The 13,276-nt window shown below is 37.8% G+C and overlaps 1 protein-coding gene across 1 annotated transcript in view; it reads left to right on the top strand.

Moving 5' to 3' along the window:
• Positions 1–13,276, top strand: part of MTBP (MDM2 binding protein) — a 28,036-nt gene extending 14,760 nt beyond the window's left edge. The window contains exons 16-22 of the mRNA XM_071553910.1: positions 1,025–1,180; positions 1,614–1,709; positions 6,528–6,794; positions 8,024–8,264; positions 9,456–9,569; positions 11,248–11,313; positions 12,781–13,276. Coding sequence (XP_071410011.1) covers positions 1,025–1,180; positions 1,614–1,709; positions 6,528–6,794; positions 8,024–8,264; positions 9,456–9,569; positions 11,248–11,313; positions 12,781–12,816 — 976 coding nt within the window. The 3' untranslated portion in view covers positions 12,817–13,276. The remainder of the gene's footprint in view (positions 1–1,024; positions 1,181–1,613; positions 1,710–6,527; positions 6,795–8,023; positions 8,265–9,455; positions 9,570–11,247; positions 11,314–12,780) is intronic.

Here is a 13,276-nt window from a genome sequence, read left to right as displayed (position 1 = left end):
AGAAAATAGTGGCCATGGCATAAAAACATACAGAAGCTTTTCTTTCTCCCAAGATGCCCTAAATAACAGAGATAATTTCACAGGTTTTGGCAGCATCTACAAGGTGTTTCTAATCTCCTCATATTTCCTAGATAGTAATCATGTAGTGTTAAGTCTCAAGTAATTTTAAAGTTGAAGATCCTATTGGTTTTATGTTTGAAATTTGTATTTAGTTATGTTTTTTCTTCAGTGCTGTTCAAGTGGTCTTAATGTTTTTGCTGACAAACCTTTAGAGCCAAGTGTCCAACTGTCTTTTTCTTAGTCACTTCAATCCCATTTCTCTCTTTCAAGTACCATAGTTGGCTGTGGTTTGGGTTGGAGTTCTGTATGTGAGGAATTCTCACATTAGATTTCTCCTTTTTCATGGTGGTTGTTGTCACTTATTATTAATGGCTTTTGTTCCTCAAACAGGTAAAGTTCTTCTAATTAGCTGTTGAAAAGCTTCCTGAGGGACCTTTCTGTTTCATAGTCAGTGTTTAATTATATTCTGAAGGATTATCTTCCTTATCCTCTATCAGTATACAGCATATTGCTTAACAGTAGAAAAGAGAGAACTTTTCTATACTTGATTGAAGACATGAAAAAGAACTGAGGGTTGCATGCAGTAGTGGCTTTATGGTTCTTTTGTTGCATGTTCTATGTTTGTATTTTTTAAAGGGAACCAATTTTTGAACCTACAGGTCTGTAAGTGGAAAAAAGGGATGAATAATATTCTTCCCATGTTGCATTTCATAACCAAGCTCTAAATTCTTGAAGAAATTACTTTTTTCAGTAGGATAGTAGAGAATTTGCATCAAATATACTTTATCATGAATGTTTGTGTTAATGTTCTCAAGGAGCAAGCTTGCTCTTTTTACTTTGGCAATAGTTTAATTTCTCCAGAATAGCAGTGATTTAATTTTTTTTAATACCATGAGATTATTAAAGAAAAGAAAAAAAATCTTAGATTGGTCTTTTTGATTTTATTTTTTTTAATCTTTACCAGAGTTTCTCTGTTTGCACATTCCTCTGAGCAGTTGCTGGGCCATAAAGATAGCCAGCGGGAGTCCTTGACATTGCTCGATGCTAAAGAATTGCTGAAGTATTTCACACCAGAAGGGCTGCCAGTTGGTGATCTTCAGCCACTACAAATTCCCAAGCGGTATGAATCCATAGTCTGATTGACATGGGGGTGTTCAGTCAAAGGTTGGACTCAGTGATCTCAGAGGTCATTTCCAGCCTTAATGATTCTATGATTCTCATTCTTCCTACATTTCTTTACTATCCCAAATCAACTACTGCAACATTATGTAACCCTAACCTGCAAGGTGATACTTATTTCCAGTTTACAAAATCTGAAGCCAATTGTTCTCATGTGCTTTCCTTCTCAAGCTTGTTGACTCCACCCACAAGCAATCAGCTGGCAACTCAGATGTAAGATCAATGGAAACGACGGTGCTTTAACGCAGAGGCTTTGCCAAAGCAGGCATACTGATTTGGTCTTCCTGTATCAAGGCATTTGTTTCTTATTTTTGGAAGTATAATTTATCTTGACTGTAACTTGTTAAAAGAGATCTGTACTGTTCTTCTTTCAGTGAAAACGCATTTCTTTTGACACCAGAGCTTTCTCCTCGGAAACTCAGAAATTTGCCTTTTGAAAAGGCAGCTGGATGCCATTATCATGGACTTGAGTAAGTTTCCTGGCTTCTTTATCCAGAATTATTTTTTACTTTCCGTTCTAGGTGTAATTAGAAATATTTCAAGCAACATGTGTTAATTATATAAATTTTTTTGTATCCTTTTCCTTCATTGGAACAACTTTGCACATGTCAGCTCTCCCTTTCTTACCTTTATTTTAGTCACTGGTTTTAATTGGAACTCCTGCCTTGATGCTAATGTAAAAACATTTACGTTTTTTTTCCTAAGCTGTACTGCTGTAGCTATTCTCAGTGTCTCTGAAAATTTTAATTTAGAACTAAAAGTGTCAAGAGAAATAAGATTCATTAGTACATATCAAGTTCCTGGGGCAGCACGTGAATGAACTGCATACATAGTTTCTACTTTGATATTTAATTGTACACACTTTCAAACTAATAGTCACAAGGTTTGAGACCTGCTGTGATGCCACCTGTATGTTCAGGGAACCTGAAAACAACACCAGCAGGCAAGTGTTAGTGGTAAGAATGTTCAAAAGGATCAGTATGGTTAGGACTGTATTTAGTCCTAGCCAGCCAGCAAGAGTTATTTGTCAAAGCTTCATATGGGCAAATGTCATATTATGCAGCTATATAAAAATAGCTGAGAAAAATACAAATATTGACATCGAGGAGAAAAGGAAAAAGAGATACAGAAATTATTGAGTAAACAGTGCAGCATAACTTCCATATAGACAGTTCTAGTCTAAGCACAGTATATATTAAGAAATGCAGTGGATACCAAGAGTAGGCAGTTTAGTCTTTGTGCAAATTTCTGCTGCCTCGTAAAACCACATTTTCAGATAATCAGACTGTGACTAATGATGCTGTTGGTATTTTTTTCCTATCAATTTTACAAATAGGTTTGTTAAGCTTCTGTTTATTATCTGGTAATTTTAGCCAGGTTCTCTAGGAAAGGGAAGCACTTATTCTATCTCTTCAGTTATCTCTTCTCATTTTCTAAATGATAATTCATAAGCCTGTTAGCCTTTCTAGATATGTAATAAGTGGCACAGAGAGGCAACTGGGTAGATAAGAGAAATGCTCATGGTAGATGTGAGAAGAAACCACTTGGCCGTTGTCTGTTGCTATGTGGTATCTTACTGCCCTGCCTGACCTCTGCAAGGAGTGTGCCTGGAATTTCAGATTAGGCACAGCACACCTTGTGTTTCCTCTTCTAGCAAAATATGACAGGTATAGACCACAGGAAGTCCTGGGTGTATTGTTGAGTGGAGGGAGATTCTGGTATATTAATGTTAGAGGGGGAATGTGCTTGGCAATATGGGAGGGAAGCAGTAGAGTGAGATGGTAGAAATTACTGTGAAAGGGAGGAAGCTGCAGCTGTATGACCAGAACATATTGCAGCAATAGTATCATGGTTTGGGGCACATGTGTATTGTACCATGCAGTTGTGATTGTGGTTTCCATCTGCTCAGCTGCTATATTTATATTTGGAGGTAAAGTCTTGTCAACAAAACAAGGACTAACAGTGATCATAGAATGACTTATGTTGGAAGGGACTTTAAAGATTATCTAGTTGGAACCTCCATGCCATGGACAGGGACACCAGCATCTCCATGTCTTGGGTTGAGCTATCAAAACACCAACTGTCCAGGACAGAGTGAAAAGAGTTCCTCCTCCCCCCAACCAGCTAAGGGAAAAAGAAGAGGGAGAGGAAAAAAACCCTCAAACCAGGTTTATGCTGAAACTAACTACATGTATTTATACAGAAAAAAGTAAGAGAAAACTACAATATAACGCACACTTACACAAGTTATATATAGTATAACAAGATATAACCTCCCACTCCCCAGTTAATACAAAGCAAAGTCTATTACACTAGATCTGTAAGTACTCTAAGAGACACATAGCAAGAAACAGAAAGAGTAACAACAAAATTTTTCTACTTCCCTGAATTCAAACAAAATGCAAGCAGAGGCAGCAGGAGCAGAAGCAAGGCCTGCTTCAAGACAGAAGCTGGATCACGGCCAGCTTATACCTCGGCCTTAGCAGAACTGACCAAACACTTCCCACTGCTGCACGCAATCTTAAGTTTGCGTCATCTGGTATGAAATACTTCCTTGGTTACACAGTCAGGTGATAGCTGTCTCCCAATCCACATAGATTCTCTGAGCCTGACAATTTGAGGCCTAGCTAAAACCACTACACTCCACATCTTTCTCCTCGGAGCTGCTCTTAGTCTGGACTCCATTCAGCCTCTATCTGTGCTTGCCATTGTCCTGACCCAGGGGCAGGACCTTGCACCTGGCCTTACTGAGCCTCATGAGGTTCAACAGAACCACCTATCAAGCCTGTCTATGTCCCTCTGGATGGCATCCTTTTCCTCCCACATGTCAACTGCACCACACACCTTCAAACTTGCTGAGAGTGCAGGTGATCCCACTTGATCCACACTCCTTGTCTCTGGCAAAGATACTGAACGGCACACCAGTCCCAAAACCAGCCCCTGAGGAACAACACTTGTCACTGGTCTGCACTTGGACATCAAGGTGTTGACCACTTTGAGTTTGACCATCCAGCCAGTCCATTCACTGAAGTCAAATTCTTCGCACAAGTCCAGTTGGATCATACTAGTCACTCCTCCCTTATCCATGAGCCTTGTAAATCCTGTTGTAGAAGGCCACCAAATCTGCCAGGCATGATTTTCCCTTAGTGAAGTCATGTTGGGTGTCAGCAATCACCTCCTTATTTTCCAGTGGCTTTACTGAAATTTCCAGGAGGATCTGCTCCATGTTGGGCACAGAAGTGAGACTGACTAACCTGTAGTTCCCTGGGTCTTCCTTATTTCCCTTTTTGAAAACAGCAGTTATGCTTCCCCCCCTTTACCAGGCAGTGGGAACTTCACTTCACTGCCACGACTTCTCAAATATGATGAATAATGGCTTAGCCATTTCATCCACCAGTTCCTTGAGGACCCAGGGATGCACCTTGTCAGGTCATTACTTGTGTGTCTTCGGCTTCGTTAGATGGTCTTTGACCTGATGATCTCCTACAGTGGCAGTTCTTCATTCTCCCAGTCCCTGCCTTTGCCTTCTGTGACTTGGGCTGTGTGGCTGGAGCATTTGCTGGTGAAGACTGAGACAAAAATTTCTTGAGTACCTCAGCCTTCTCCATATCCCAGGCAGTCAGGTCTCTTGTTTCATTCTGGAGCAGGTCCACATTTTCCCTAGTCTTTCTTTTACCACTGACATACTTACAGAAGCTTTTCTTGTTGCCTATGATGTCCCTGGCCACATTTAATTGTATCAAGGCTTTAGCTTTCCAACCTGATCCCTACTGCTCAGGTAATTTCTCTGCATTCCTCCCAGACTAAATGTCTTTGCTTCCACCCTCTGTAGGCTTCCTTTTTTTGTTTGTCCAGGAGCTCCTTGTTCATCCACACAGGGGCCTCCTGCTATTTTTGCCTGACTCGTTCTTTGTTGGGATGCATCATTCCTGAGCTTGGAGGAGTTCCTCACCAGCCCCTCCTACTTTCTTTGGAACAAGGTCTAGCATAGCACCTCACCTCACTCAGAGAAGGAAGTTATCAATGCCATCCAGGAACCTCCCTATGCCCTGCTATATTGTCTCCCTCCAACAGATACAGGGGTGGTTGAAGTCCCTCATGAAGACCAGGACTTGTGAAGCTGTCCCTATTCATGATTAAATTGAATTTTTGGTGTAATGAACATGTGCCAGACACTTGAATCAATCCTGTGTTGCAAAGAGAAAGTAATTGCCTTTAGAGCAGTGAGAAAAATGGCAATTTAACTTCTAAAGATAAATTGGGGTTTTTTATCTTTATAGGGGATGTGACTACTCAGGAGACTGAGAATATAAATAAGGAAAATTAAATACCTTGAAATTTTTAAGTTAGGAGAACTTACTCTCTTATCAGATACTGAGTTTATTTGTAGTGGAAAGTCTTACTCAACTGCAGATTACTCAACTGATTCACCAGTCAGCTATTAGAAAAGTGAATTTCTCCCTGAACATGAAAATACTCCAAAGAAAGTGGAAAAATCAAATCTAGCAATTTGACTTGACTTCATGTTAAGAGACAAAGAGTATGTCTGGAGTTCCTAAGAGTGGCCAACATTGCTGAGCAGTTTGGACGGTGGGCTGAGGGATAGCTCACACTGTTCACAATGCTTTATAACAAAAAGGATGAAATAATACTGGACTAGTTACTTTTCCCTGCTGTGGAGGTAATGTAAGTTTCTGGGTAATGAACCACTGGTCTCTTGCAAGGAATCTTGGAAATCATTTACACCAGGGAAAAGTTAGTTAACACTCTTCAGTCGTTATCTTTCGGCTCCACTGTATTTAATACTATTCATTCTGTTGATTTGATTGAGTAAACTACTTATTCATTGTAGCCAGTAGGAAACTTGTGCTGGTTCAGTGACACTTTTTTCGTATTTTTAACATTTAAAAAATGCGAATCTCTCATACATCAGTGTTTAACTCAAACAAAGCTAAAGGTTGCATTTCACAGGTGCAGTTTAGCAAACCCTTTTTGTTCAAGGAAAAAATTCTGCTAATGTCCATGAAAATCTTATTTATAGGACCACAGGGTAAAGACTTGCAAATAGTATATGATTCAGCTTCTTTGCTGGAGATGAACTTAAATATAGCTAAATCCATAATGTATGTGTTAATTTACTGATCTGTTTCACATTATCTTCTAGAACAATACACCAGTTAATAAAAAATGAAGTTTTGCAGTTCTCATAATTGTCAAAAGTAAGTTTTTGTGATTGTAGTAAAGCAGAGACTTTCTCTCATAGGTTTCTCCCCCAATTTCGATTTTAGATATTGTCTAGATAACAGAAGAGCCTTAGAGAGAGATGTGGGATACGCTGAACTTCAAACTCGTCTTATTCGCTATGAAACTCAGACTACTTGCACCAAAGAGTGCTGCCCTGTGCCAGTTGTCTTGAGTCCTCTCCCATCTCCTGCAGTCTTGTCAGAGCCTGGAAGTGTCCCTGATGGAGAGTCTTTACAAAGTGAATTCAGAACAGAGACATCAAGGCTAAAACGAAGATCAAAAGACTTGGATTGCTTTTATCCCAAGAAAAGGTAATGCACTGAATAAAATGAATCTTTAGCACGAAATATTTCAGTAGTCTCTTGTGAACTGCATTTTTTCTTTCATCTCAAAATGTTTTAGTGAAGTTATCTAGACAAAAGTCCTAGTTGTTTAATCCTCTTCTGTAGGTTCATTTTTTTTCTCAAGTGTGACCTCTCATTGATAGCGTTAGATTAATCAAAACCACTTGGCACAGGCACCTTTTTTTAAAAGATCTGGGGTTATATCTTGCAGAGTCTCAAGTGCCTTTGAAAAGATGACAGATAGCCTCATCTAGGACTGAAACTGTCAGTGCTGCTGTAGTACAAATAAACAACTAGAGGTTTAGAAAGCCAAGTATTGTACAAACAGAATAATTGAATTTCTAATCCAAAGGACTGCTGGCATAAGATGACCTACCAGAATTCAATCTTATTGTCAGCCTTGTTTATGAAAGTCTTTTCTGGAAGTTTCGTTTTTAAGATTTCGCTTTGTACCTTGTCCTCACTCTGAAGATGCAAACTCTTTGCATCAATGAAAAATAACAACTATGTAACACTATTTGTGAATTCACTTTTTACTGTAATACTTCACTTCTCCCTTCTTTCCAGTCTTGATACCCTTTGCAATCTAATCACACTAAGCCTTTAAAGAGAAATATTTGTATCTTTTGCAGCTTACTGAATAGTAAGAAAAGAAGACGTGATTGTACCTAACACTCATAAATTAGAGTTTTGGAATTACTAACGCTCTTACAGCTGAAGGATCAAGGATTAAAATGTTCCCATCGAACTATAATGCCCGACTTCCCATAGTTAAAGATGAGTTCTGACATTCCTGAAGGGACCAAAGAAATTAGGTAGTTTCAAGAACTTTTATCCTAAGACTGGAGGCCAGCAAACACTGTTGTTCTTAGCTATCTAGATAAAGAGTCCATGTGCAAAACTACCCCTTCTTCCAAAGAGTTTTATTTTCTTTGTTATTTGGTTTCTTCAGTTTGTTTCTGGACTTTTTTAATCAGATGTGCAATGGGTCTACATATCAGAGACTAATGCAGTCATTTGAGTGTTCTTGTAATACAAAACATGTTACATAATAGAATTCTGTCTTCCTGTCTGCTCTTTTCAGATCCTTTTTTCAACAGCATCTTTTAGGCACAGCCACTATAGCAGAAAAAATGACACCAAAAGAGTCAGTACAAAATCTGAAAGTTCTGGGTTTTTTTTTTAATTCCTTCCAGGCTAACCAAATCTGAGAGTACAGATTCCCTCCTCTCTCAGGCAAGCAGCAGTAGCGGAACTCACTGTGCAGTAACAAGGAAGGGCTCTGCAAGACCAGCTGCTTCAGCTGTGATGCCACCAAAACAGCCTGGCCACGCCAACAAAGTACCCACTAAGGCTGGCTCAACAAGTTGCAGAAATGCTGCCCAACCTGAGACCTCAAAGCCAGCAAAGGAATCGAGATCCCAGAAACATACAAGGGTAAAAGTCTATGTTGTTTGCTTAGTGAAGAAGCATCTGGTTAACTCCTTTCCATGCGATTTGTTTTTTTTTAACTATTCAACTCAAAGTGAAATGTTTTCATCTTTCTTTGTTAGTGTTAAATTTCACTATGTTCACTTGTCTAAGTGAATCCTGAAGGCACTGAGGAGAGTGCTGCAGAAGCAAGGAATGAAAAAGTATGTAAAGGAGTATTTTATCATAGGGAATTAAGGCTGAGAGAGATAACTAGGAATAAAAAAGGTGGGAAAGAATATCAAAGAATAGGAGTTATGAAATGTAGAATATTAATATAAAACCTGAAGGTACCAAAGAAATACCTGTGCTGGAAGGGTCAAAGCCATTGTGGAAGAACAGACTATCATGAGAATAAAAAGATATTCCAGGAGTTGTACAAATCCATTAATTCAGATAGCATTTAAATACTTTGGTGCAATATTATTTAATTAATAGCTGTATATATTAGGAATGCTAATGTTGCTGTAGGATTTCTATATATTTGTAGATTTTAATATTTTATGTATTTGTATTTTTATATAGCTGTATAGTTTTAAAATACAATACACAAAACTGTTCCTGGTTTGGAGATACTAATTTTAAATTAAACCCAGGGTACAAAGAGGACATTGCAAGAATGTTGATGTTACACTGTCAATGACAAGTTGGGATTATCCAAGTAAGCATAAATTGGTGCGACTCATTCAGATCTACAGCAGAGTTTAAACATCTGATATAAAGAATATCAGAGGAAATTTTTCAATATGATTTTAGTGTCTGATTTAAATGATGGTTTTTAATATGGATGCATCAAACAAGGGAATATCAGTGTAAAGAAAAGTTATCTTTTTATATTTATTATTTTGGAGAAGAAGAAGCTGGTATCAATTTCTTTTCTGTCTTCCAAGCTCCTTGTAAATATTCACTGATCTTTACACTGCTTTGATGTATAAGCATTTCCTTAATTTTTCTGGATGAAGGAAATGAAAATAGATTGTTAAATAACTCTGCTCAAATTTGGTGAGTGGGTTGATGATGTTTGGGTAATGGATTAAAGAAAGAGGCAAGAAAAAAGATCAGGTTTTCTATTTTAGTGTTTTCTGGGGGTTTTTGCTTCCATTGGACAATTTTTTCATATTAGTAATTGGGATGAACTGTGTTTCTGCTGTTTCCAAGATGCTGAAGGAGGTGGTTGCTAAGACTCTTCAGAAACATGGAATTGCAGAAGATCACAAGTCCTTTGCATCATGCAGCCAACGTCTATTTGAGATATCAAAGTTCTACTTAAAGGTAACTACAAGACAACACTCTTACAGTTCTTTGTTCTTAGTTAAGTTAATCCATTTCTGAATGAAACTTGAGACAGACTGTGGGATATTCAGACTTGAATAAGATAATATTTTCCAATATGTGAGTAGTGTGTAGAATGTGTGGATAAACTTTTGGACTTGTCAAATGCAGAACATAGTTTCACAATGTATTTTAGTGGTGGCTTATTTGTTTTTAAACCTTATAAATCAGTGGTCTGTGTGAGATAACCTCAAAGCATGGGTGTTAGTTCACTCTATTACTTCCTTAGCTCTTGTAGCTATCCCACAGCTCAGCTTCTCCTTTGTTCTAAGGTCATTGGCTCAATAAGTAGCTTACAGAACTGACTCAGAAATGCTAGTTTACTGCCATGCTCATAGAAGTCCTTGTAAATGCATTGTGAATGTGCACAACTGTCTTAACACATGCTGGCTTGAGAGCACCCTGTAGAATTGCATCAACCTCATTTTTAGTAGGAGACAAGAATTCTTTCCGCAATGTCTACGAGACTGTGTGAGTCAATGCTTAAACCATATTACTTGGTCTGGACACAAAATCAAATTAAATCATGGGGCGTTTAAAAGCTGTTGCTCACAAGCTGAGCTGCTATTCTGTTCATTTGCATATGGTTAACCCATGACTACGGGTGAACTAATTCAGTTTAATCAACTTCACTAAAGGTGATTTAGGCTAAACGAACTTGCAATTGAATGGGGCTGAATGCTTACACAGGCAATCTGAACATCTTGCTGATAAGCACCAGCTTCTTAAAAAATTGGAACACAGTTGCACAGTTATTCTGTAAGTGCTCCCAGAATCTCACTGGAATATGCCCTGGCAGAAGATCTTATGCAAAATCAGAGAGGGCTGCACGTAGGGATGAACGAGAAGGGCAGATCAGATGGGTTCATTGTTCCATTCCAAGTAGAAGAGAAAAAAGAAGAATATTGCGGTGATCCTGTCCTTTGGAAAGGATCCTTTGATCTAGAGAGAGGTGTTACAGGATTCTTTTTCTTATGAACTGTCTTGCAGCCCCAAGTCTGTGGGAGCCCTTTCTTTGAATCCTTTTGTGTGCTGCATACTTGAGAAGCACAATATCATAGGTATCATTTTCCTCCAAGACAAGTAGTAAATGAATTTTCTTTTCCTTTAGGAAACGTTTTGTTCTTGTTTTGTTTAAAATAGTAGATTAGGTTGGATTAATTAATGGGACTGCAAAACAGACAAGCCATTCTAGGTTTTTCTGTTCTTGCACTGATTTTCTTTTCTTATGTCCTCTTCTCTGTTCTTTGCCAGAACACTGTATTTCAATCTAAGCTCACAGCTGATTTTCATGCTTATATAGAAATATGATTTCAATCAAGACTGTAAGAACTTTGCATATCATTTAGGAAAAAAATGCTGGAAATGGTCAGAAAGTTAGGAAGGCTCAATCACACATTTGAGTACTAGGTTTGGACTGCTGTAAGGAAAGCTACTACCCATTGGAATAGATTTAAATTACTTCGTTTTTTCATAAAAAAGCAAAATCAAACAATTCCGTTGCTTGGAACAAGGTGATAAAATTGTAACACTACCCTGGTTTTTAGGGCCCTTATAACTGAAGTTAGAGTGACCATATGAGTTTGCTGATTACTGTGGCTTTTTGTTTTCTATCTAGGATCTTAAAACTTCTAGAGGACTTCTGGATGAAATGAAGAAAACAGCAAATGGCAATGCTAAACAGGTAAGACCATTTGTTTGTTTCTGTAACTAGCCAAGGCTAAATGTTGCTGTGGCAACTTGGTTGTAGGAGGGCTTAGTCCACAGCTTTGAGAGATGAAGAGAATACTTCAGTGAAGAACACTATCCCTTTGCTCTGGGTCTCGTTTCACTCTGATCTCACAGAAACTTCCTCTCAATCAGTAGTTCCATGGCAAAATTTCCAGTTGCATATATTCAGTATTTATTTGGTATTCTAGTTACAGCTGCTGATATGATGTGCCACAGTGAGAAATGGAAGTGAAGGCAATAAATGTTTCCACATCACTGAAACAAAAAAATGAGAGATGAGATTTTTCTTCATTAGAAGGAAACCTGGCTCATTAGAGAATTCTTTTCCTGTGTTGAAGTAAATACCATTTCTTTTCAAAGATTAGGAAGTAATAAGGGAGTCTATGAAAGGAAATAAAGTTCTTAAAAGAAGCAATGAAAATTACTAGTTTTGAGCTTGGGAATAACGGTAAGCACAAGGGATACCAGGTGAGTTTGTTTGTGTGTAAACTGGGATTTATGTGAACCAGTAGCACAGAGTAAATGATGGAAGTAAATATCCCTCCAGAAATTAAATAACTGATTCTGAAACATACAGTGAAGTGACTCCATGACTGAAGGGAAACAAAAAGGAAAAAAAGTCATGCATAATTACAGTACAGTTTTCAAAATCATAAATTAAATGGAAGAATAGTTAAGTAATAAAACCCAAACTCTCAAGGCAAACTGCTAGATCCCCACAGAATTTATTCTACAGGAGCAGTATTTGCTGTGTTCTGTACTGTGTTCTCTTGTGAATTTCTTCCCACAAATAATAAGGTTTCAAAATCTACATGGGTTGTGATTTTTGGAGTTGAACAGGACTATTGTGCTGATATGCTTCTTCTCACCACTGTCTTTGTCTGGGGAGATAATAGGTAGTTTTTTGGCAAAAGAGGCATTAAAATTGGTGTTCTCTTAAGCTGCTCATTGCTCCTGTATTGGAGAATATTTTGGAATTACCTTATGAATAATATAATTGCCAAGGACTAATCAGTGGTCTGAACAACTGCCCAGTTTGCAAAGCAGCTCTAACATTATTCTTTCTTCTATGACTTTAGGAATTTTTTGTGCTGGAAGTACAACAACATTTGGCATTATGTGCATCTTGTTGCTAGTATGTGGAGAGAGTGAGGTGAAGAAGCTAAATTCAGAGCTTCTAAAAATGCCTTTTCCTAAAGACAAAGCATTCCGTAAGATTAAATACAATTTTAGGGTACTGCTGTTTCCTATTAGTTGATTAACAAAACTTTCTCCTTTTGAACAGTTTGCTTTCATACCCTGTTTAGTAAATACCACACAAATGATGATAAAGGTGGTGATAAAGAATTGATGAAATATGTAAGTTACTTTCGAGACTTGGAGGCATGAAAATTGTTCGCTTTCTCATTTATTTACCCAGGTGATTGAATGGGTTTTGGAGAAGACTGGCAAGTAGAGGTCCTGTGTGGTTGCTAGTCACACCTTCCTAGGAACTGCAGAGACTGAGCACTTCTACGAAAAGCAATATATTGCCTAAGGCGCACACACACATCTGCACACTGGAAGGACTTAGATCAGTGTAATTATACAGACTCGTTCTTCAAGCACAGTGGCAAGATTTGAAACTCTTTATACTGAAAGTTTTAATTTTTTTTAATTCAGATAAAAAAGGTTTTATTTTATATGCATATTTATTATGTTTGTTAAAAGGAATATAGCTTGACTTGGTTTGATGTTTTGTATGTTTTTGTATGTTTTGTAAGCTTTGTATGGTTTTCAACCAGTATATATGTTTTTATGTGAATAAAAAACCCCAACAGATTTAATTTTGATAACAAAGCTACTTTGTTTTACCTTTTTGTGTGAAGACCTCTTTTCTATTTATTACAGCTTGCTGTTGTATAAACAGCTGTTTT

Source organism: Pithys albifrons, chromosome 4 (genome assembly GCF_047495875.1).
Source record: "Pithys albifrons albifrons isolate INPA30051 chromosome 4, PitAlb_v1, whole genome shotgun sequence".
Classification (NCBI taxonomy): domain Eukaryota; kingdom Metazoa; phylum Chordata; class Aves; order Passeriformes; family Thamnophilidae; genus Pithys; species Pithys albifrons.
Note: the sequence above shows the minus strand (reverse complement) of the source record. Positions and strands in the feature narration are given on the sequence as shown.